General features: G+C 32.4%; 1 protein-coding gene across 6 annotated transcripts in view; it reads right to left on the bottom strand.

Annotated features, from left to right (window-relative positions):
• Positions 1-27,406, bottom strand: part of LOC143240325 (germinal center kinase 1-like) — a 104,953-nt gene that overhangs the window by 11,813 nt on the left and 65,734 nt on the right. For 5 of the 6 annotated variants that reach the window (XM_076482570.1, XM_076482572.1, XM_076482573.1 and 2 more), the window contains exons 2-5: positions 11,394-11,618; positions 8,370-8,535; positions 5,221-5,378; positions 3,248-3,433 (exon numbers count right to left, since the gene is read on the bottom strand). In XM_076482570.1, the coding sequence (XP_076338685.1) occupies positions 3,248-3,433; positions 5,221-5,378; positions 8,370-8,535; positions 11,394-11,618 (735 nt within the window). Of the gene's footprint in view, positions 1-3,247; positions 3,434-5,220; positions 5,379-8,369; positions 8,536-11,393; positions 11,619-14,924; positions 15,062-27,406 lie in introns of those variants that run through there. The other variant, XM_076482571.1, reaches the window with a different exon arrangement.

The raw sequence follows: 27,406 nt of genomic DNA, 5'->3' as shown, positions 1-27,406 counted from the left end.
GGAAAAAGCACTTTCAATACATGTACACAATACACCTATTTAGATAGCAGCATCACTAATCACACAGTAAAGATGAAAATTTTCAATACAAATATGTAGTTAATAATAACTGCTTAATAGTTCAATGTATTACAACATGAAGTAATTAGCTTAGTTACATTAATTCTTGATAATTATTTGTGATATTAATGTTGTATCTTTCCTCTGACTTTTACAGAAGATTTAATCTTACTTATTATTCCCTGAAATCAGTTCTGTGTTTTGTAAGTGTCAGTGTTACCTGCACTTGATTGTATATTCACCATATTGTTTTCTTTCTATTACATTTATCATTTTTATATTTTCATGGATGATTCAGATATTCTTATAATTTCTTATAAGTTTTTATCAGTTTTTCATTCCTTTATAGCTACATTATTGATTCTAACTCAACATAGTTTAAACAGTAATATGTTGTTGTAAATGTGTCACAAGTGCCACTCATTCACTAAATTTATACTACTGAGAAGTGTAATAAGGTTTCACTTGTTCAAAAGCATATTATGGAGAAAAATCAGGCAGTTATAGTGATGTTAACTGGTAATTTTTCAAAGAAATTTAATTTGATGTTGACATTAATTCAAACCAACAACTAGTGTTTCTTAAATGAAATACATTAGATGATTTATATATAGTTAACAGTAATGGTTAGACTATTTAATATACTGAATTTATTACTTACATTTATCTTTTTATATTTATACTATTCTTATTGGGATTGTTTTGCATTGTTAGTTTAATATATGTACTTACAACTAACCTGAATCTCTACACTGAACAAACACTGTCAGATACTCAGCTAATAAAACAAGGCATTCTAGTTTTTATAACTAGGAATTTAAGAAAAATATACTTAATTAGTTAGACTGTTTGCCAGGTTGATCTCTAGTTTCATTCTAGGTACACAGTTTGCTTTAATTGTAAGCTAATATGTAATGTGTAGCACTGTTAACAGCTTTCTTTTTCTGAAAAATTTATTTTTCAAAACTTGTTCAGGAAATTGAGGTTTACTAAAATACAACTCCTAAAAACAAGTATGTCTTTTTTTTCTTTCTGTACTTATATTTTTACAGTAATGATTGTCATTTGGTCATATTTAACATTATACTTTTTGAAATATTAAAATCACTATTTATTGTGTTATTATGATGCTGTAGTTTTGTAAAAAACTGCTTGTTATCGACTGATAATGGATGTAACTAAGTTTGTTTTTATTACGCATTTTCTTTGTAATGATGTTTAGGGAGTTCAATATAAAAAGTCTGGAGTTTCAGTTGGTAAAAGAAAGAGAGGAAGAAGTTTGGTTTAAGTAGTCATTTCAGACAGATATTTCTGTATTGAACTCAGTTTTTAAACCTAGATATTAATTGTAGTTTTTTTGTTATAAGCTATTATTGGATTTTTGTTTATGACTCAAAAGAGTTTGTAAGTTTAATATAGATTAACTTTGTAAGCCTCATGCTTTTCAAAACTGTTGGAAACCAATTATAAAATATCAACAAGTTTTAGTACAGTTGATGTCAGAACAGCAAACCTTTGTAATTGTACATCTAATGTCAATTTAAATTTTTCCTTTACAACCTGAAGCTAAAATTCAACATACAATATTTCACGTGATTATGTTGAATTGGAGAGACTGTTGCTACGTGGATCTACCAAAAAAAAAGTACTGTACACTTGTGTAACTTATTGTATACATGTTAGTTTTTTAATGTTATAACATATTTATAAACCTACAAAATTGTAGAGTTATCATTTTTCTTATTTTCCTAATTGTACGTAATACTGCATCATAAGAACTCACAGTTAAAACAACCAGAAAAAATGTTTTGTTCTTTTCTGTCAAGCACTAAAATTCCTTTATCATATTTATTTATCATAATATTCTTCTCCTTCTCTTCACTAAGTTTCCACAACACTTAAAATATTTCAGAAATTATTAATAAGCCTCTTATCATAGTTATAATAATAAAAGAGTTAAAATGTGGTTTTTCCATGAAAAAGTTCTAATAACAGTTAAACTATGAACACCAATCTATTGGGTTGAGGAATAATTCGTGAGCGTTTTTTCAAGTTAAACAAATATATTCATAAATGAAACGCTTTCGCAAAATATTTCATGTCATTTGGTAGATAATTTTTTGCTCTAATAGATGGTGTGTTTGATTTTCATATGTCTTTAATTTTTGCTTTTATTTTCAGCTCATTAAATGGACTGTCAAGTGGACAAAATCGAGCATTTTCGACACCATCTGCTTTTCGCATTTAATATCTTGCAATTTCGTTTAAAACAATGCATACTATATACCTAGGTATTACATGAAATAAAGTATCATAATAAATGTTTTGGGTGTAATGTGTTCATGCATTGAAGTATTGTATAGTTTTGCATGTAATGCTTGAATGAAATTATTTAAAAACGCTCACGAATTATTCCTCAACCTAATACTATAAAAACACAACAGCTTGAGTATCATGAAATTATTTGTATATTTAAGACCTTGGATCAAATATATAATTTAATTCATGAAAACAAATTTCAGGTTTTACTTGTAGATTTCAAAAAGACACAAAATAGAATTTACTGTCAAATCCTTTTTTTTTGTCCCACGTATTGAAGATTTTCTTTCAAACTAATAAATGTTTCGCAGCATGGAAGTTAAAGACAACATGTTTTCAACTCATTGAAAGAAAAGGTTTCTAAAGGTTAATTACACTTTCATTTCTCCAATTTCCTGAGTAGCTCCCTCTATTGTTATAACAACATCTAATAATACCTACTTTTCAACAACTATTTATGCCAAATAATGTTATTAATTATATCACAATAAATGTAACAAAAAGGTTGATTCCCTAGTTAAAACCTACAATGCTATCAAAACAAGGATGTTTTAGGGCTACCTTACTAAACTTTTAATAGTTATTTTAAGATCAGAAAGTGATAAACATTATTAACTCGCTGTTGATTGAAAGCATCAAACACAGAAAGTAATGATTTCTTTTATGTATAGAACTGAAGAAAAATAAAATGAAGAGCAAAACCTCAATGAAAAACTTTCTACAAGATAATTAAAAGGAATTTAAAAGAATATTTTGACATAAGATTAATTTGTTTTGGATAAAAAAACAAAAATAACAAAAAACAGTGGTACGATCAGTATCCATGAACTTAAAGATTACATCTTTTCATAAAAATACTAAGACTTACATTTTCAGGGTCCTTATTTAAACAAGCCTCCACAAATTCCTTAAACTGTTTGCTATAATTCCCAGTTAACTGAGGTGGATTGTTTTTGGGAATAAGAAACAGGACTCTCATGGGGTGGAGGTCAGAATTAGGTGGTTCACCTTTAGCTAACTCAATGGCTGTTATCCCTAAACTCCAAATATCTGCCTGTTAGTAGAAAGAAAAATATTGTATTGTATTTGCTCTATGTGTTTAATTACAAGAGGATGTACAAACACACAAAATTACCACTAAAACACTATGTATTTTCAATTCTTTGTTGTTTTTTTGCAATACTATTAAGGTTTGAAAGAACTGAAAAATTCTGTAGAACTTCCTTAACAACTTATATCATTGTCTGATAAAAGAAAGAAGTATATGATGTATTGTCAAAAAGTATTTCATGGTGGGTTAATTACACCCAATAAAAGAACAAGACTGAAAGTTTAGAAAACAAATCTACATCACTACCAGGTTACTACTGTTACAACTTTGGTTAACAACATTTCTTATCACATACAAAAATAAGTATTTACAAAAATAATCATAACAACTTCCAAAGTATTTTAAAAAACAGGAATAAATATTCAAACCTGTAAAAATCTTAGAAATGTATAAACTACATTAAAGCTTATTCAAACAACCTACAAACTTAAATCAGTATGTTCAAATATCATCAGGTCTTCAAATAAATCTTTAACTCACTTTTATTATTTGTATATTTTCTACAAAAGAAAAAAATCCTTAACAGAGAATATAAAAACTTTAATAGTACACAAGGGTGGCTAATAAAAAAACATTCATCCAACATAAATGCATAAAATTATCACCCCTGGCTTGATATGAATTCTACAATTCTCAAACATTAGCTGGGTTAAACTATTTGGGGCATGGATAAACTTTCATATTGATTCAAATTACACAATGTACGATTTGTTTTAATAAAATCCAACAAAATCCTGGATGAAACTGTTTGAAACTTGAAAGGAAATTTCTAGAAATTACTTAGTGCCTATATATATCTTATTTTATAAATGATATTTCTGTGAACTTGCAGCTTTGAAAACTTAAAATGACTTCATTGTTAAGAATTGCTTTTTTTACAAAAGAAAAAATGTTGTCTTATTGTAGATTCCAACAGCTGATCTTTATGTGGTCCTATAATTCTTGTAAACTATATCCACATTCTGATATTTTAAAAAAAGTGTTACTGTGTTCGTGATCAACAGTGTACAATAAAAATAACTAAATTATAAGCAAATAAATCTTGTGAAATTATTAATGAGAGGTTTTTTTTTAAGTGAAATGAAACTTGATATGGTTAAGTGCAAAATAAACTAAGCCTAAAGTATCTTGTGCCCTGAAAAACATTTCTGACCACACTGCAATATCAGAATTCTACTAAAGTACCATATGAAGCCAGCTTTTCTTAATCTTAGAAAAAAAAAAGAGTTTGAGTGTTTGGATAACCTGCATGTGTCCTTCCAAAGCTGAGATATAGACAATTCCATTATCCCATGACAAATGAGGTTGAGAAGTAGTGACTGGCAAAAACTGATACAATTACACTTGTATTAAAGTTATGAGATTCAATTTAGAAACTATTTCAAAATTTCTCATGGAATGCTATAACTGCTGTATTATACTTAGAATAAATTCAGAACTTACAAACACCAATGTTTTTTGAAATCAACCCAAAATTAGAATTTTGTTTTTAAAAACAATATTGTATTTAACATTAAATGAATGAAACTTTTTATTGAATAAATGTAAACTCTGAAATTTTTGTTTTTATTTTTCAGGAAGAATTACTACAAGATATCTTTCCATAATTACTTTTTAATTTAGTGGTGCAATATAACCCTTGGGGCAGGATGTACCCATTTAGTTATGACAATGTAAAAACTTAGAAGAGTAGAAAGAAAGTTTTTATAACCAAGGAACTAGTTACAAACCTTTGAGTCGTAAGCAGCCTGTTTAATAACCTCTGGTGCCATCCAAAATGGTGTTCCGACAAAAGTGTTCCGTTTACTGGTTGTATTAGTTAACTGTCCAGCCACACCAAAATCTGCTAACTTTACATCTCCCATTTCCGATAACAAGACATTGGCCGCTAGAAGAAGGTAAGATGGATGTGTTTAAATACATTTACAAACAGATATCAATGAAAAACTATGCAGAAAAGATGGCAGAATCTACCAATCTCAAAGTTTTTTGTTGTAGGAGAACAAATGTGTTGCTCTTCAATTATATCTTACTTATGTGGACAAATAATAATAGAATACATACTAACAAAATGAAAGTTACCAAACACTTCCTAAGTGATAAAAACAACAGATGCATAACAGGAGTTTAATATGTATTGAAAACAAAACATTAGCATTAACAAAGAATTATGAAACAAAGATTTAAAATGTGGTTAAAGTATAATGTTAAGAAGAATGCATTTCACAAAGAACAAATAATGTAATAGACTAAGCTAGAAAATTCAAAACCAATCAACAGAAATATAACACACATACTTTGTTATTGTAACATTAATTCCATATATCCCCATGCTGGGTAAGAAGAGGTTTATGAGTAGGTATAACTGAAATGACATTTTCCTGAAGAGATATTTACATACTTTTTCTTCACATCCCTTTCAGTTAGTCTGTTATGGATTTTAAATCAGATACAAGATAATAGTGACTCAAATCCATCTTCTGTGTGAAACAATCAAAGTTCAGAAAGTCTGTCATTCAGTACTATAACTTATCAGCTGAGTTAAAAACTATTGTAGGCAAATGCTAAGAATCTATGACTGAAAATAGGAAAATAACTTCAAGCATGGTTATTCCTGTGAACCTAAAAAAAGCCTAATTCCTTTAATAGCTTAGCATTTCATGCCACTGCATAGTCACATTGCATTTGAATTATAATGCGAAACTGTTATTTAATGAATTTCCTCATAAAAATATTTAATATACACATTAAAGCTTGTATTTTGATTTTCTGAAATGCCACAAACTAGTTATGATAAGCATTTCTCTGCCAGTTTATCTACACAAACTTTAGTTAAACCTACACTATTACACAAACCGATTTCCCTCGCTTCAGAATGCCTCAGCACACTAAAAACCTTCGTAAATGAATGAAGCAAGATAGGATGATACATTCCTAAAATATTGTAGATATCTACAAGTACACAAACTCTTATCAGATAAAAACAATGAGCCTATTAAACACAACAGTACAACACATTAATATCAAAGGTTAAACCTCTAAACTTACATTTCTGTGTTTTCATATGTTGATAAGATACAATAAGCCATGTCAAATACTTGTCTATTAATCCAGTATAGTTTTTTGCCAAACCTCAAATATTTTCTCTCATGATGATGATAAAAAAAAGAAAGACAAAAAAAAAGAGAAAGAGAGAGAAAAAAAGATTCATCTTCTGGCTTCTGTTTGAATAAAATTTTCTATAATGTTGATTTTTTCACTATATTATATAGAGTCCCTGTGATTCACAAAGAAGATAAGTCTAGTTACACCCATTGTCTCTGAAATTGATACTTACAATGAATGCCTAAAAACTTTTATTCCATTACTGAAGAAGTTTATTAATAACTAGATGAAGCAACCACCACCTGAATGGAAGTTATTTAAATTCATGATTAATAAAAGATTATCTTATGACATGAAGGGTTGCTTCCTAAAATATATATAATTGTAAAAAAACACCCATAAAACTGCAAAACACAAAATGCAAAGCTGAAAATTTTATGCATCTCCCCACAGACCCAATGAACTTCCATACTAAACTTGACGAAGATCCATCAATAGGGAAAAATGCTCACACATGCTGCAAAATAAAAAATTCAAAACTGAAAATTTGTATGTAACCCCACATGGATCTAATGAATTTCCATACCAATTTTGGTGAAGATCTATTCACACCCTGCAGATCAGTTACATTGATATATAACAGACAGTACCATTACATTTATATAGATGCACATCAGTAAACAGCACCAAGTTTACTAACAACTTCAAATGGATACAGTTTGATAGAGGTATTCTGTGCTAACTTTGATGTTACTATGAAAATATGTGCAAACTTAAGTCTATACAGAGGGGGAGCTATCAACAGAATACATAAATTGGTTTTCAAAAATTTGTTAAACATTAAAAAATGGAGAAAAAAATATAAAAAAGAACTGAAATTTTATTCACAATTCAGTTATTTGAGTTTTGTCAAACACTGCTATCAAATGATCTCATTTTACTTTCAATGGGAATAATTATGAATAGCTAGATGCAATCCAACTCTACACCAAAATTAGCTAACTTTTTGTTTTGCTTTTATAAAAAGAATAATGGCTGTAGAACTTCACAAAAGAATTTAAACCTTTATACTAAGACATCAGAATCATGTAGAACAATTTCTCACTTACCTCAACAAACAATACTGTAAAATAACTTTACAGCAGAATACATACAAAATATTCTTAGATACTAACATCACTATTGATAGTGGTGTTTTGTAAGTTACACTGTATCATAAAGCCAATCTTCATAGGACTATTTATTCATTTAATCATGTAACATCTATATTTGAAGAAAACTCTTCAAAAATACCTGTGTACTAAGTTTACAACATTATTAATAACAGAGAAGAACTGCTTGAAATCAAACAATATTTGTATGAGAATTATTTTCATCCTCCTCTTATCAACAAGAGATAAATATTTAGATGAATGGACTAGATTACCATCCAACAGCAACTTATGATATACCACTGAAACAGCTGGCTCTAGTGTCCATGTGTTTAGATCCAAGTGTAAACAAAAACATCTTTCCAAGCAAAGAATCAATTATTTACATACATCCAGTAGGAATGCTCAAGTTATAAACAAGAGTAAGAGGGTGAAACTTCAGCATGTTTTCTCTTTTATCATAAGATTACTTAAAATGCCAATAATCAATTCTAAGGTAACTACTCACTATATATAGAATTTCTTAATAAGAGGTCTTAAATTAAGCACACCCAATCAATCTTCATCATACAAACACCTTTATGTACAGACTGAGATTTTTAACACAAGACTTCTTGTAATACCTTTGATATCTCGATGTAACTTGCGTTCTGAGTGCAAATAATCCAGACCTTTTAACACTTCTCTTAAGATAACTGCAATATGGAGTTCTTCAAACTGTCCAGCCTTCATGAGATCAAGGGCTGAACCTCCTCCCAAATACTCCATGATGATCCATAGTTTGGTGCCCTAAAGTTGAAGATAATTTTGACATGTCACAGTAGCAGTGAAAAGTACATTTTAAGTTGACTGACAATATTTTTATTTTCTGACTTGCATATTTTTCAGGATAACAGAATATTCTGTAAAACAGCTTAAACAACATGAAATAAACAAGTGAGTCTAGTGATAAACATGCTCACAAGGGTAACAGCATTTCCAGAGAACAGCTTAAACAAAATACAAGAAGAGAGGTCTAGTGGTAAACACATTTATGTTGTTTATTAGAAAAACAGCATGGTATATAAACAACATAAACAAAATAAGCGAGATAAGCAAGCGTACATTGTAAATTTGTTGTATTAGCTTATCTTATTTCAGTCTGCATCAAACTTTATAGCAAACTAAAATACATACATTCTGTATTATATTGCTGTATTACCTGCTTTAACTACCAAAAAAAGTAAGTTAAAATTAAATAATTGCACCACTTATTTTCACACTGCTGCATGTAAATATTAAAGGTTTTTTTAAATTTATAGCAAAGCCACATTAGGCTAACTGCTGTGTTGGCTACAGAGAATCAAACTCCAGATTTTACTGTTGTAAACCTGTAAACTTACCACTGTCCCACCAGATACACATTAATATGTAATTTCATTCAATAATACATGTATCCAACTAAGACTAAAACTTCTTCACAAAGATAAAAATATGAATGCCTCTCTCCTCTAATAGGTGTTCCCTAACAACTGAATAACTGAAAGGTAAAATTTAAAACTTTAGTTCTATATGAAAATAACTGTAGCCATTACAAAATAAAATTAATTAATAATCAACAGTACTTTTCTGTAATTATAAATATCTAAAGATAAAGTTGATAAAAAAAGTTAAATAGTTAATTAATTAATTCATTTTAAGCTTGTTTTCTAAATTCAGATAAAACTTGAACATATTTTAAAGTTTTAATGCAACATTGAAAATACTGACATATAATACTTATATTTTTACTCAAGTCTACTCTCCCCTTAAAAAACAAACATATACTTCTCACAATTATCTGAATAAAAATGAAACATTTCATATACTTTGGTCATTTGTTATTAAGCACAAAGATACACAATGGGTTATCTGTGCTTTACCAACCACAAGCATCTAAACACAATTTTTAGCATTATATGATTTACTCCTCAGCTACCAAGGGAGCTTGTATTTTGTTACAATTTCTTTAAAGTAGTTATTGTTAACATTAAAATTATGTTTGTTGTTTTCTTTTAATTAAATGTAACTAAAATACGATTATATTATAAATAGAGGAATTTAATTATATTTATGTGAATGTCATATGTAGTCTTTACATACATGAGAAAAACAGAACTTACAAAATAAACCTATTGGAGAAATGTTCATATAACACGTGGAGCTTTCTGACTTAGACATATTTATGTTTAAGATACAGAAGTGAAAATGTCATAAAAACCTATCAAAGGGATTAATATGTGTACTAAGGGAAAAAACAACAACAGATATATACACATCACAAATGGGCAAAAATAACCAAAAATCTACATTTATTAATGTGACATAAATGCTTATGTATGGGTCATGTATACATTTACTTAAAGGAAATAATGAGATAAGATACAAAATACAAAAAGAGGTGTATCTGTAACAAACATTTAGAAAAACAAATAGATAAGAGTTTTTATTAAACCTACAGAAAGACAGGTGAATAGATTATGGAAGAAATAAAGTGCCTCATTTTAACCGACTCAGCAGTAAGTCTGAGGGCTTTTAATGCCAAAAAATATAGGACTTTTTTGTGCAGTGGGCAGAGCACAAATGCCTCAATGTGTAGCCTTGTATTTAGCAACAAACAAACAAAAATATACTCTATAACATATATAGTTAACCCACAGAGGGACAAGTGTGCAAGTCAGGTATATCTTCACAGGCACCAAGATAAGATTTCTGCTGCATGTAGAAAGGTGGATATACACTACAGAGGACCAGATATATATATAGCTAATCGAATACCAAACTGTCAAGTATAAATTCTCCAAAGGAGCATGAATTAGATTTCTATTAAATATACAGAGTATATGTATGGGTCACTTGTAAAGTCTTCTAATAATTTAAAAATAAGATGATGAATTAAGAATACCTTTAATGTTGCACTTAATATGTAGGGAACTATTTCTTCATTGACAGCTTATCTACAGATAAATACATCCTGGTTTAAAGTAATTGAACAATATATACTCCAAAGTAAGATTATGAATTAAGAAAACCTTCAATGTTGCACTTAATATATAGGGAACTATTACTTCATCAACACCTTATCTACAGATAAATAGATCCTACTTTAATGTAACTGAATAATATATACTTTTTATTTAAGACATAAAATTGCCACATACCTGATAAAAAGGATATAAAAAGACCACAGTTCTTCAGTTAGGAAAGCCCAAAACTAACCAAAACTATAATTACTTATGTCCATGTTATATTTTATACAATTTAAGATTACGTATCTTTCAATTCTTAAAGTCTGTCTTATTGCATGATGCTACCTTCACAGATGTGTAAGCACAGGCAACAGAAACAAATGACCTTCCCTCAGTTACAAACTGAACTAGTTTTAGTTGGTAGTAACTCTAAATACATTTGTAACAAGCTTATATAAAGCAAGTCTTGCATGTATTATGCTATACACTTAGAAAAAGAATGAAAAATATCCAACACAAAATATTTCACCAAGACAGGTTAAGTTTTAAATTAAATATGATACAGAGAGCATGTTGTGCACTCACATGTAAGAAATCACTAAAATTCAAACCTGAAAAGCAATTATTTCCTAAGAAACAAACACTGTAATCCATTTTCACCTTGAGAAATGATCCAAAATACTTAGTAACATAGGAGCTGTCACACTGTGATAACACCATAATTTCCTGCTGAATATCTTCAATTTCATCTTCAGCCTCTTCCAAATCTATAATCTTTATAGCTACAACCTGCTGGCTTCTGTTATCTATTCCTTTAAAGACTTCACCAAAAGAACCCTTCCCTATCTTTTCTTGTTTTGTGAATATTAATTCTGGATCCACTTTCTGAAATTAGAACAAATAAAATGTAATAAATTCTATATTACTTTGCAAATAGTTTACTTGAGAAGGGCATTTTAGGCAAAGACAATATATTGAAGTTATCATATGTAGTACTTCCTTGAAACAAGTCTGCATTCATTTTATCCTCAATTTTTGCCCAAAATTGCATCAATCACTAGACAAACTCCAGCTAACACAATGAATATTGTTAATTCCATAATTCAAACATAATTGTGTGAAATAACTACATACTAATTTGCAAAATGAAAACCTTAAGTAGAAGGTAGCTGACAAGACTAGCAACAATAAATTTATTAGTTATAGGTAAACAATTAGCAGAGGTTCTGCTGAGAAAATCATTAATATTCATGAATGTAAATATTAACCTTTCGATTCTTCTTAGACTTCTGGTAAATTTCAACCATACCATAATTTCATCTTAAGCAGACAGACAATTTATTCCTAAAGGACATAGCTCCAAACACAGAAAACATATTGACAGATGAAATAAACCAATGAATATCAGTTATTTGCATTCATATAAGGCAAGATAAAAAAAACAACAAAAAAACAATAATTTCTAATGCTACTAGTATTCACATTTTCCTTTAAAAACACAAATCCACTATCTTGCTCTAGAGCAGTGTTTTGTAACCTTTCTGTCACAGTACCCCCCCCTTTAGCAAAGAATGAGCACTCCTGCCCCTCTAAATAAACTTTTAGACAGTTAAAATATTTTGCTAAAATTAAAATTGTAATGCAATAATAGTCAGTTCTTATGATTTAATTTTAACCAATATAACTTAAAGTTCACTGCTTCCCTGAATTTTACAAATGTCGACTACAAAACAGTACCACCCAGGTTAGGAAACACCCTCTAGAGATTCTATATTTACTGTTCAATAAACTGGGACTTTCAGAAGTTATGTCTACTCTATAAAAATATACAGTAATAGACCTTGAATTTTCTTTCTATAGTAATTACAACAATATTAATAACATTACTAGAATTAATATTTGCAAGAGACTCCAATTTAGTTTTGAAATTAGTCAGAGTTATGAGATCTCATGCAGCATTCCCTCTGAACTGCATAGCTTCACACAAAGAATGAAGTACCACACACTTCATTATTACAACAACACACATCCTCAGTAATGGTGAGCTGTTTCAATATTTTGATGGCCTTAATAACTCTAGCAATCAATAGGCCTAAAGCCCAAATTACGAACTGGCAGCATTGCAATGAAACCTAAATTTCCAATAGGGTTGATGGTCTAGAAATAATCCCTCCACCCACAAAAAACAAACAAACTGGTGTTGCACATCTTCACACTGCCTTGATACTGAAACACATCAAAATTTCATTCTGCACATGGATTACAAATTAGAGGAAGCATTGTTCTGATGTTAAGTGTCTTTTATGTGATTATAAATCATGAGATCTGATGTACAATATCTCTTACATGACTGTGAATTATAAGCATCTGGAATGTCCTTTAAGATATGTAACAGACAGTTTTTTTTTTTGGGGGGGATACATATATACAGCAAAATTAATATTTGAAACTGGCAATACTTGGTGAAACTCTATAATTTCATAACTGAGAAAAACAAAACAAGTTGTAGGTTTGGTAAATATTTATTTTATAAGAAAATTTGTAAAACAAGCAACTGTCTGCTTTCCTCAGTTCTGTAAAACAGTTGTTTGTCTATCTGGTATTTTGATGTTGCATGTGAAAAACTAGCTGAACCACTTTTGATGAGTTTGGTTTGAATTTCGCACAAAACTACTTGAGGGCTATCTGCGCTAGCCGTCCCTAATTTAGCACTGTAAGACTAGAGGGAAAGCAGCTAGTCATCACCAACCACTGCCAACTCTTGGGCTGCTCTTTTACCAACAAATAGTGGGATTGACTGTAACATTATAACACCCCCATGGCTGAAAGGGCAAAATATTTGGTATGATAGGGATTCGAACCCACGACCCTCAGATTACAAGTTGAGTGCCTTAACCACCTGACCATGCAGGTCCTTACATTTTTCACAAATTCTGGTAAAGAAACTTCACAATTTTGAGTAACCACAAACCAAACTTAAAATTTTTAATAAGAAAGTTTTGTAAAAGTACATGTGTAATAAAAAAAACAACTAATGAAATGAGTAAGAGGTAAAACAAAAGTTATGTTTTCTATCACACACTTTTCTTCATTAGTAAACAAAAATTATTGTTTCCAGAGCAAAAACTGAGTTAAAGTTATTTTTAAAAAAATTGAAGGAGAACCATTTGCTATTGTAGGTTATATTATGTTGCAGCTATAACATAGGGTAAAATTTGGTAACTCGACTTAAATGGTTTTGTAGATACACGAGTAGAAAAATAAATACTTTAGAAGTTTTCCAAGGTTTAGGAATAATTTAGCTTCTGCAATTTGCTACACACATTTTCAATTATGCATCTTAACTAAACAGGATCAGTTCATTATAGGATTATACCTAGCAGGCATTAACTTCATTCAGGTCATATGACTACCACATTTACTTCCCATTTTTATAAAGGCAGCTCAAGCTAATCAGAATAATTCACATGGCATTTTCTGGGGTAAAAGACCTTAACAGAGAAAGCAAAGTGTACTGCTAAACAATAGGCAGATAAAGAAAACACCTTAAACAAACACAAATTGAAAGCAGCTTTTGTATGTTTTTCACAGTAATCTGTGAACAGTAAACTGTTTGTTTCACAAGATAGCCAGTTTCTAAGTGCTGAATTACTACAATATTTGTTGATTATAAACATTTCCAAAAACTTCTGGAAAAAAAAAGTTAAATTAGTTCTATTATGCTGCCTTATCTATGGAAAAACTATCCATAATGAATGATGTAAAATTTATATTAAAAAAACACACCAAATCCTGGCTTTTAATACTAGTAATAAACAACCTTATAAAATCAAAATTGTTAGTTTTGCTTTCACTGAAAATCAGTGTTGTTTCTTTACAGCTTTTTCAGGAGTATCCAGCAGTAAAACAAATTGTTTAGTATAGAATTAAATAAAAATAAATTTGGTGTGATAAGGCCATTTAATATTGCTATTAAAATGTCTTTTATACACCACCACTCCCAACATAAGCAAAATAAAATCCAGGCTTATCTTACTTTCCAAACCTGGCAGAAGTCAATATTCATAATGTATAATTCATAGGTATAATCTTTCTGAATGAAAATCTAATTACTTTATGGAAATAACAGGCATTCTTACATAAACCACATTAATGTTTTTCAAACAATACTGTCTCTCCTTATATACTCACCTTGGTGTTCCAGCAATAAAACCGAGCTAGAGGCATACCTGCCTATAACTACAGAAAAGTGTATTCTTTTCTCAAGCGTATTACAACAAACAAATATTTCACTGTGTGAGTTAGAACAAACACTATCAAGTGGACGGTAGCTTGCTTAGATAAGGCTTAGTCTTAGCTACCTGTACTGTGTGATCAAAGTTTACTATTACAATGATTTATTCAGGCAGGTAAATGATAAGCAATACTGGGGTGATCAATACATTCCACATCAAAGTATATTTTGAAATTAAAAGTTTACACTAAGAAACAACTTATTGACCACTCAATAATACAATTTAAATTGCATACATTATAAATTTTATCAAAGGAAAAAAGAACAAAAACAATTTTATCACTGGTAAATATAATGGCTATACTCTGGAGTTAAATTCCTTACCTGTTTCAGAAATTATAAAAACAAACAAACTTATAATTATCAAAAGTTTTTTTGCATGATATTAAAAGATAAAATTCAATAAATCTTTTGTATTCAAGTACAATGATATTCACCAAGTAGTTAAAAGTATAATCTAGGATGGAGTTTTTGGGAAAGTAAGAGAGAGAATAATTTCATACATGGACAGCAAGAAAATACAGGTGAAAAAATAAATAGAACTTTTATTCACAGATAAATTTGTTTTTTAAAGTCTTTACGTGCTTGCTAACTTGTATGATCCATGTCATAACTACACTAGCTGTTGAGGTGAAGAGGAAACTTTTCTAAGATTTTTATACAGGACACGGGCAAAGAATTATGATACATCACAATACCAAATCAGAAAGTATCCAATAACCCAAATCTACATACATCACATACTATTCCAAATAACATATACATAACTCATACCAATCAGTATAGGTAGTTGTACTATCTTTTGAGATAAGCTCACCCTCCTAGGGAATGGCCAAAGACACAGGGCCAAAATGATGCAAGCTTCCAGTCATTACCATATGTAACTTTTACTTTTAATGACCTTCTGAAAATGGCATTCAGAACATCTGTATGAAAATTTATAAAAACTGCTCTAATATCTGACTAAAGATATAAAAGTACTGGTGAATTTAATAATACTGTTACAATTATTTATGTATACAAGTCAATGCCTTGTAACTCTTACTCATGATGACAGCAGTGTTGTGTGTTGCCATGTAATCCTTTTAGGGTCAGGCTCCGTTTCTAATAAATCAAATTTTAATGTTCAGTAGGTCAACGTTGGGTTTGTGTGTCTGTGCATTTTAAACCTTTTATCTGTACACAGAAGTTGTCTAATTTAATTGGAGTTAAATCGTATTCAAACTTATTACCACAGTTTATTTTGTCTTTGTTCATGAAATCAATAAATGGATTTCAAAAATTAAAACAAACGTTACTATTTTCATTAATATAAAAGAAAGAAAAAAAATAATTGCTCCACTAATTGTCAGTAATTCGTCTCTATCTTTAATAGAACCAAATTACACACATCACATGTCAATTGATTTCATGAGAACAGGCAGTTTCACCTTCAAAGGGCATCCAATACGTATCCATTCATTATTTGTTGCCATGACGACCGCCTTCACTGATAACATCTACATGCTTGAAAGTTTTACTATACGTTACAAGAAACTTTCAATCTCTGATTTATTATGTTAAATAAATTATTATTATTATTTACGACTAATTACTTTGTTCGGTTCCGTTTATTACGTCAGCCCCGCCTAAAGTCTCATTTTACATTTTGCAATGTTGAATCCGTTGAATAAAAATATTAACTATACTCAATTCACGGTACAATAAAATCAGGTACAAGATGTCCCACGGGCAGATCAGATGCGAATGTAAAAGCGGCTGTGCTCCGTAGTTTCATATGAATATTTTAATAAGCTCGCTGTACTTAGTAAAGACGAGCAACCAGACATTTAGCTGTTTCAAAAATAACTATATTCAGTTTTATAAAACAAATGGGTGTTAATAACGTCCAGTGTTTAATCGCAGACGCAAAATCAGATGGTTAAACAAAAACCAGAAACTGGTGGAATAAAAACACGTAACGCTTTCATGTGATACAAGTTCCGTTAATGGTAATAGTACAGTGGTTGTATATGTGGCTATTTGTGGTTATTTATTGAAGGTGAAAGCTGTTTACCTAAAAATACAGTATGAAGGCTTGGTTTGGAAATTCGCGCAAAGCTACACGAGGGCTACCTGCGCCAGACGTCTCTAATTTAGCAGAAAGAAGACAACAAGTTATCTACCTCCCTCACCAACTCTTGATCTGCTCTTTTACCAAAGAAGAATGGGATTCACTGCATTTATAATGTTCTTACGGCTGAAAAGGTGAGCGTATTTGGTAGGATAGGGATTTGTACCCGCGAATCGAACGTCCTGACCACCTGGCCATGCCGGGCCTAATATGAAGGCATACGAGGGAAAGTAGTTGGAAATTTGAATGGGCAGTTTCAATCACGTCGCAAAATTATTTTAAAACGAAAATATTTCTTGTCCTTTCAATAATAATATTAGCAACATAGTCACACGAATTCTCAACTTACGTGTTACACCGTTTAAAATACTTCAGTTATTTTATACACACAAAACATTCGTCGTGGATTTCTCGCACGCTGAAATGCTTTATTGGCAAACATTCGCGATAAGTACACTCTTCATATAATTTTTTTATTTTTATTAAATGTTTCGCTTAACCACCATTAAAACTGTGGTCGTGAACGTAATTTATGTTTTAATCCTTTGGAGTAAGAGGTATTTGCTATTACATATTACTACTCCGGGGGAGGCATGTGAATTGCTGTAATAAACGCACGTTTGTGTTGGTTAAAGATGGCTATTCACGAACGGTTTCAGCTGTAAGGAATGTAGAGAGATTAATACTGCTTGGGAATATGTAAACACGCTCAATTCCACTAATTAAAGATTATGCTCAAATTCTTATTTTTTACGACGATATAAATCAGCTTTCATCAGCAACCCTGTAAACTCCCATACACTCGAACCGATCATGCTCCAGTGTCGTTTCAGATCTTCTGTCAAAGCCATTTGGGTTTAACCACCCTTTATTTTATATTCATACCAAAAACAAAACCATTTTTGAACATGAAAGGAAAAGGTTGGTGAAAAGTGATTTCCAAAACCTGAACTTTAACCTATCACTACAACAGGCTTAAATAAAAATAATAATAATTTTCAGTTTACTTGTAAAATAAACTTTTTATATCAAAAAGTTACATCTGGAACGTAACGCACTAGAGTAACTACAAGATGTAAGCTTACACAAGTTACAAATTAATCCGAAAAACTGAAACTGACACACCGTGGCTTAGTAAAACAAACAACAACAGTATCTTTTCAGCGATTAGAATTGCGGGTTCGAAGCTCTTTCGATCTAGGTTTCACTTCTTCAGAATAATTTCTAAAACCACAAGACGATACAATAACACTAATATTTGTCGTAAGTCACTTACTGTTTCAAGCTGTGTTCAATTCAAACTGTCACACACTATACACGATATCAAGATGTGTATAACTTTATTTTTATCAACAGGCCAGGTGGTGAGAATATTTCAATCGTAATCTGAGGATTGCGGGTTCGAATCCTCGTCACACCAAAACATGCTCGTCCCTTTTGCCGTGGGGCGTTATAATGTGTCGGTCAATCCCACTGTTCACTGGCAAAAGAGTAGCTCAAGAGTTGGCAGTGGGTGGTAATGACTAGCTGCCTCCCCCCAGTCTTACACTGCTAAATTAGAAACGTCTGGCGCAGATAGCCCTCGAGTAGCTTTGCGCGAAATTCAAAAACAAATTTTTACCAACACACGATTATTGGACATTTCATCAAAGTAACAAGAACGCCACTACTAAAGTCTACATCTATAGAAGCCTTAAATGTTGGGGTGATGGATGATTTCCTGAAAAATAAAGTATGGGTTTAACTTTCTATAATTCTTAAGGATAGGTGAGTGGGGATGGCCTTGGAGGAGGAACCAGATGACATGTTGTTGTTTGTACATTATGTTTAATATGAACCAGTGAATAATATAAACCTCTATTTATTATCACGTATGTGATATCAACTATTTTTCCTTTTATGAAACGTAAACATATAGTTTGTTGCATTATCTGGTTTGAAGGGCACTGCACCACGTTGTTTTTGTTTGTTGTTGTTTTTTTTCAAAATATTCTTATCTCATTCAGAAAATATATATATATACTGCTATAAATACTACACTGTTTGTTCTTTCACTAAATAATGTCCATCCTGGTTTCAAGAAACTGGATATTTCGAATATGAGTGACTTGCAAGATGATAAACCACTAAACAAATCTGGCCTCAACCAGTCTAGTAGTTAGTCGAAACTGGATCTGGTTAAACAGTGCGTCTTCATACGAGCAACATGTCGTATTAGGTATTCAATCTATGCTTAGTTATATAAGATGTAATGCATCGCTATGGACGGAAAAAAAAGAAAAGATTACTTATATGTGTAGTCGTTTTGACCTAACTGCAACAGTATAGAGATGTACTTTTTTACACATTTTTTAAACATACTGTCCGGTTCGGTTGTAGCACCCGTGTTAAACAACCGTGTTATATGCCAAGTCCTGTATAATGTAGACCCATTTTACCATCAAAACTACTATTAGCCATATTAATATAGTATACATTTATAGTATTGTTTCAAAGTTTCAAATTTCGGATGTGTGAGCTTTGTTGTTGTTTTTTTTTTAACAATTTATGTACATAAGAAGTTTCATTTTCTAGCTAGAAACAATACAATGGTAATCGTTTCAAACCGCCTAAACTCAGTTATCGCCCATAGATGGCGATAAAATACTAGATTTCAAGCTATACACTTGAAATTGCAGCATATTGCAAAACAAACAGTTTTTATTAACCTATTTTTGCACAATTGTTACTTCTCAGACAAAGCTACAAGATGAAACTACACCAGGGGAAACTACACCTCGGATTTAAACATTAAAATTTATAAATTTACCGCTGACCGCTGAGGATCATTTTTGTACAGTCTCTAGTTTTCACAAATAATTACACGCGAAAATGTACCAATACACCTTACCGTAACGAATATTCAAATTTCAAGTTTTTTTATTCCCAATATTTAATCATACAATTAAAGAATTAATGTTAAACGAGTAAAAATGTTAAGTTCTCTTTTACAAAATTAGAAAGTGTGATAATAAAGCAGACAGTTCCACCATTTTGACCAATATTTCAAAAAGAATACCTACGACAGTCACTGAATTCAGAAAATCATACTTTTTTAAAACTCAAAGACAGCCTTGGAAATTGTACAATGTTATAGCTTATCTGACGAAGGAGTCGTTTGGTGAATTTTATTCTACTCACCAACATTTTAACACCATTGCAAAGATACACATACGCACATTCCAAACTTCATAATACCTAATTTAGCAATGATAAACTAGGGTGAGGTTAGCTCTAGTCATCACCACCCACCTCCAACTTTTGAGATACTCTTTTATTAACGAATAATAGAACTGACTGTGAAATTATAACGTCTGAAAGAACAAGTGTTCTCTGTGGGACGGGGATTTAAACCCATGACCCGTAGATTGCGAGTCAAGCGTCCTAACCACACTTGATGGCTTATACAACACCAGCAAGGAAACACAAATTACCCTTTCTGAAGACAAAACAAAAATTACTTTAGAGTAGCAATAATAAACAGTCACTTGAAGTAAGGATAACGTCAAAAGCAACACAAAAGTGACTTCGGGATAATACAGAACACAAGTCACTTTGCTCTTGGGCCCGACATGGCCAAACGTGTAAAGACATGCGACTCGTAATCCGAGGGTCGCAGGTTCGAATCCCGGTCGCACCAAACATGCTTGCCCTTTCAGCCGTGGGACGTTATAAAGTGATGGTCAATCCTATTATTCGTTGGTAAGAGTAACCTAACAGTTGGCAGTGGGTGGTGATGACTAACTGCTTTCCATCTAGTCTTACACTGCTAAATTAGGGATGGATAGCGCAGATAGCCCACGTGTAGCTTTGCGCGAAATTAAAAAAAACAAACACTTTGCTCTTATCGATATATATCAATAAATTATCAATTTATTTCTGTATTATTTACCTTCTTGTGGTACAATCAAACCAGTCTTCATTTACTAATTCTAGTCCAATCAATTTCATTTCAGTCTTCATTTACTAATTCTAGTCCAATCAATTTCATTTTTGTCAAGGACTGACTATACACTCTTGTTAGCCTGAGAGTTTAGGGCTCGGGTTCCGTTTCCGCAAAAAAAAACCCGTTTCACACTTTGGGACCATAAATACGTTACGCGCACGATGGTCAAATCCCACTATTTTGTCAAACAAGGGTACCCCAATAGTTAGCGGTGGGTGTTATTAATTAGCTGCCTCTTCTCCAATTTATCAGTTCACAATTACGGTGGTTATGAGCATATAGTCTTTGTGTAGCTTTGTGAGAAAATTCTATAGTATCTCTGAAAACTGAAACTGTAGGCACTTTAACGTACTTTACACAGTTTTCCACATACTGTTCGAAACAAGTTTGGATTAATCGCAGGATTAACTCGACCTTCTCATGCTTTGATAAAATCATAATCAGTCACCTATCTGGAATTAAAGAAAGCTGGAAATCACCTACGGTTCTATGTTTATGGACAATTCTTACACATGACGTCACGGGCGTGCTTCCACTTTGAAATCTTCCCGTTTTCCGCTAACTATTTAATCTTGTTGAAAAAACTTTCACACGCCCTTTCAATATTATATCATCGCAACAAAATCTCCACAAATTAGCGTATTATTCAACACTAGTGAAAAAAAAAACTGTCATAATTGACACTTGCAACTTTGCTGCCCGAAACAAAAGAAATAAAAATGAAGGACTTCCAGCAAGACCAAAACCTATCATGAGCAAATATCCTTTATGTAAAGACTGTCTCTTCCCAGAATTAGTCAATGTCGCAGCTTTTATTGATTATAGTTATTATATAATTACAAGAAATGTGGTTTTAAGAGAACTATTACAATAGGCGTAAATGTCTCCTAAATTTCGTCACTTTTACTGCTATATGAAAGCCTGCCAAGGTGGGAGTTTTTATACCAAGGATTTATTTAGCGCTGGGTGAAATTAATTTGTCGCTAAATAAATCCTTGGTATAAAAACTCCCACTTTGGCAGGCTTTCATATAGCAGTAAAAGTGACGAAATTTAGGAGACATTTACACTTATTTTACTGATTAAATTCAACTCAAGTGGGAACGAGCAATGAAAAGAGGAAGTATTATTGGAGAGAAAAATGAAACTGGACTCGTGTAGCTCATGAAATTTGGAGCAATAGAGCACTGACCGACTAACACTTGGCTTTTATGATTATGATAAGTTCAACAGTCGATCTCGTAAACTTACAACTAATGGCTGATCCAACAACTCATTTTCCTTTACTTAGTCAGCACGAGGACCAACAACCTACCCCATGAGGTTCAAAGTGTTAAGAACTATAGGATTCACAATATCACAACCAGGTAAACTTCACACATAAAAGTCTAATATAAACCTTTGTGTAAACACCAAAAATTAAAGTATTATCTCACGGCCCTCTACACTTTTACACTCACCGATATGCCTGAGGGCCGAGGTTCGGATTCGATTTGTGACAGACACAGAGTGCAAATATAACCCGGTATACAGCTTTCTTTTAAACATATTCTATACACTGGTACTCATTTAATATAGAGCCCACTCTTTAGCAAACAAGGGTTCTGTTTACTGGTGAACTGTGTTGTGCTATACATTGGATTATTTTCTGTTTACTAGTGAATTGTATTTTCCCACACCTTATTAGTTTCTGTTTACCGGTGAAATATCTTGTGCCACACTGGATTAGTTTCCGTTTACTAATGAATTACATTGTGCCACACTGGATTAGTTTCCGTTTACTAGTGAATTATGTTGTGCCACATTGGATTAGTCTCTGTTTACTAGTGAATTGTATTGTGCCACACTGGATTAGTGTCTGATTACTAGTGAATTGTATTTTCCCACACCTTATATTTCTGTGGTGAAATATCTTGTGCCACACTGGATTAGTTTCCGTTTACTGATGAATTACATTGTGCCACACTGGATTAGTTCCCGTTTACTGATGAATTATGTTGTACCATATTGGATTAGTCTCTGTTTACTAGTGAATTATGTTGTGCCACATTGGATTAGTTTCTGTTTACAAGTGAACTGTATTGTGCCACACTGGATTAGTTTCTGTCGTGCGTTTCTAGACTAGAAATCAAGTTCTTCATGAAACACTCTCATGGTTTTATATTTTTTGTGAAACGCCATCTTCAAAACTGAGTCACCATTACAAAAACTCAGCTTTTTATAGTAGTTAAAAAATTAGGCCCCAAAACGTAATTACTCAATACGCAAACATGTCTATTTTCTATCAAACTGAAAATATTCAAGTGTTAAAACAATTTTAAGGGAATTTCAAAAGAATGATGGGTATTGTAAGAAAAATAATGTTATACTTTCACTCTGTGTATGGACATCCTTCGAACTATAAACTTTTAAACAATACCTCACGTTTGATTCCTCCATATATTCATTTTATTTTGTACTTCATGTTATGAAGGTTGCTTTATTTTATTATAACATTTGTTTAAATATTAGATATATTATGCTTGAAGCTCATAAAACACTTAAATATCCAAGCTAAAATTTCATTTCTCCTTTTGTCTTCATTCATTTTTACACTATATGGAGAAAAAAAAATGCCATGCTAATTTGGCCAACCGTAAAGAACACGAAGCAAAACCACACAATTGAGGCCTATTTTTATAATGGCAAGACGTGTTAGCATTCAGAGAAAAATTACCTATTTGGACCACATGCCTGACAGATTGTTCCACCTAAAATGGTGGCTCTGAATGTCCCTTATTTGAGTTTTTATCTTATAAGGAATCACATTTCATTTGTTGTCAAATAAACTGTATGGAATACGTTTTAATATTTCAACAGCTGATTCTTCGATATTTGCTTGTACCACGAACCAACAGTTTCGAACAATCAGATGAGAATCTCTGAGACAACTAACAAACAGTACACACAAACCGAATGGAAAACTGGCACGCCAGCTTGGACAATCATAGAGAACACGGGGCGGAACTACACGATTAGACCTATTTTTACTGTGTATCTGTGAGGAGAGAAATGTTGGCATTCAGTGAAAAAATTCTGGCCTCGACTGCACGTCTGACCTGTTTGTTTAATTCGGAAAGTCAAGCGCTAACCGTGAACATTCCAATGCCTAAGAAAAAGATAAGCCGATGACCGAGGTTACTGGGGTAGAAAGAATATTCCCTGTACGTTTCTTAAACATTTGTGATCTTACTTATAAACTTCTACAAGTTACTCAGACTAAGTGCTTTAGGTAGCAAAGTTTGATTTAAATTTTGTTCGAAGCTACTCGAGGGCTATCTGCGCTAGCCGTCCCTAATTTAGCAGTGTAAAACTAGAGGGAAGACAGCTAGTCATCATCACTCACCGCCAACTCTTGGGCTACTCTTATATAAACGAATAGTGGGATTGATCGTACATTATAACGCCTCAAGGATGAAAGGGCCGAACATATTTGGTGACTCGAATTCATGACTCTCAGACTGCGAGTCGAATGCCCTAACCACCTGACCATGGAAAAGAGAGTGAGTGACAAGTGAGCTGCAGGAGTTGTATAGTTGTTATACCAATTTGTCTAGATCAAAATATTGAGAGAAAACTCGAGTTAACCGAAGACGATTTTTACCGCATTTATCTCGTTTTCATATTCACCAGAATTTCCCACCGTCAACTCTAATGTACGTCTTTATTAGTGCATTTATATTATGTTTGAAGTAGTGATTAAAATAAATTACATAACGTTAAAACTAGTGAGCATATAATACATTCAATGTAAGTACGGTAGCATCAGCACCATCTTCAACGAGTTAAGAGAACTAAAAAAATAACTGCAAATATAACATTCCTACATATAACACAGGAATACCACCCACAACACTCATTTACAGTGGAACCCCTCTAAAGCAGCCACCTTTGGGACTGAGACAAACCGGCCTGATTAGAGGGGTTCCACTGAAATTACTTTACTAACACAAAATGCTTATGACAACAGAAATCTTATAGATACTACTGTTAAACAATGATAACGAAATATTTCCATGGAAACAAGTAAGATTTACAACATGTGAAAGCTACAAGTAATGCTGTCCAAGTGTATGGATACTCCCCCCATACAGACATCCAGAGGATAACAACATAGTCACCGATTATTTTTGTTAACCTCATATTACCTCAGACAAAACATTGTTCTCTGTTCTTATTACCACGAATCAGCGTTTCCCCAACTGTAGGACGATCCCCAAGGGGGCGCGTGTGTGGTTGGTGGTGAGGAGGAAGCTTTGGGCGGAAAAAAACTAAATATAACGACGATAACAAAATTATCACTTTGTTCTCCAGGGTTTTTTTCCTCTCACATTTACTCACTACTTTCAGCCATTTTTTATTTAAAAAAATATTAAAAGCAGATGAAGAAACTGTTGATTTTCTATTATTATTTGCATTTGTTTTAATATGAAGAAGGTAGAACGCGACGGAACCTTTGCTGAACTGGGAGGGGAGCGCTGCAATTTGAAGTTTGAAAAATATTTGGTTTGTTTTGAATTTCGCCCAAAGCTACACGAGGGCTATCTGCGCTAGTCGTCCCTAATTTAGCAGTTTAAGACTGGAGGGAAGGCAGCTAGTCATCACTACCCACCGCCAACACTTGGGCTATACTCTTTTACCCACGAATAGTGGGATTGATCGTAACGTTATAACGCCCCCTCACAGCTGAAAGGGCGAGCATGTTTAGTGTGACGGGGATTCGAACCCGCGACCCTCGGATTACGAGTCGAGTGTCTTAACCACCAGGCCATGGCGGGCCACTGGCGTAGTTAATTAATGTCGATCGATTAGCAATTTTTCAATTCGATTCGATGCTTGTATACAGTCTTGATTACTGATTATTCTTATTAAATCATTTTTAAAAGAAAACAACAATAGTTTACTCATTTAACATATTTTTAAATAGAGCTAATACTAGGTCAATATCAATATAAAATATCTAGCTATGACCTGTTGGGGTGAGAAACTTAATAAACTCAAATAATTCATTCACTTTTTACCATGTTTAGGTTATTTGAAAACCATGTTGTCATGAATGAAGAGTTACTCTCGCAGTTTTTGGTGCCAGAACCTCCCCCCATCCCAGTTATTTTTTCCTGCAGGTTAAGGTAGTGACGAGTGGTTTGTTTTAATTTCGTGCAAAGCTGCACAAGGGATATCTAGCCGACCCTAATTTAGCAGAGGGAAGGCAACTAATCATTATCACCCACTACAAACTCTTTCCCAACGAATAGTGGGATTGACCGTAACTATATAACGCCCCCGCAGCTCAGCTGAAAGGGCGAGTGTGTTTGGTTGGACGACAATTCGTGCCCACGATTCTCAGACTGCGAGACAAGCGCCCTAACCACGTGGCCATGTCGGGTCGAGAGTGAAGAGAGCACTGGCTCTGTGAGATTCACTCTGAATGAACATGCAAAGAGCGCTGTTTTCTTTACTAATCGAATCAAAATTTCGATTAATTACTCAGCACTGTAGAAAATATCACAATACAGTTTTAGCTTTACGACATTTTTGAAACCTATTTAGCATTTGCAATCGAATTATTTTATACAATGGTTATCTGTGCGTAACTGTTCCTAATACTGAAGTGATAAAGCTAAATGGAAGGCAAATGGATACCAACATTCACCGCGAACACTTGAGCTACTCTTATCTGACTGCATAGTGGAATTTATCTGACACTCTCATTAACTTGCCCATGGTCCCAGAGGGCGGAGAACGTTTTTACGGCAGCTGGCCATGAAGTATGAACCCTCTGATTCATAGCCAAAAAACAAAACTACCAACTAAGCCACGCCCGGATCCGCAATTAAAAACAGTGCCTTCAAATTAAAGTACTTTTGTATGCGCGTGTTTAAACGTTCCAAGTAAAAATGAAATGTCCGATATAATTCGTAACTAATGACAAACGCCTCAGAATTCATGTCAGGAAGTCTGTTATCTGAGCTGACCTATAAATGGAAGCTTTGTGTGTCCAAACATTACACAAAACTTACAGATCTGTATCGAACGTACGATATTAAATATATCGCAGAACCGTATCGCTAATCCAATCTCAAATCTACAAACACGCATATAGGCGTATAATGTCATAAACTACAGCCCCACAATTCTGTAAAGTTACTAAAACATACACAACGCGTTACTACTGCTCAAGTTGCTGAAAGTTCTGTTTCAAATTATAAGAAATTAGTAGTTCGAAAATAATAATAAAAATAC

This window comes from Tachypleus tridentatus, chromosome 13, assembly GCF_004210375.1.
Source record: "Tachypleus tridentatus isolate NWPU-2018 chromosome 13, ASM421037v1, whole genome shotgun sequence".
Lineage (NCBI taxonomy): Eukaryota > Metazoa > Arthropoda > Merostomata > Xiphosura > Limulidae > Tachypleus > Tachypleus tridentatus.
The sequence above is the reverse complement of the archived record's forward strand: the minus strand, read 5'-3'. Positions and strand labels throughout refer to the sequence as shown.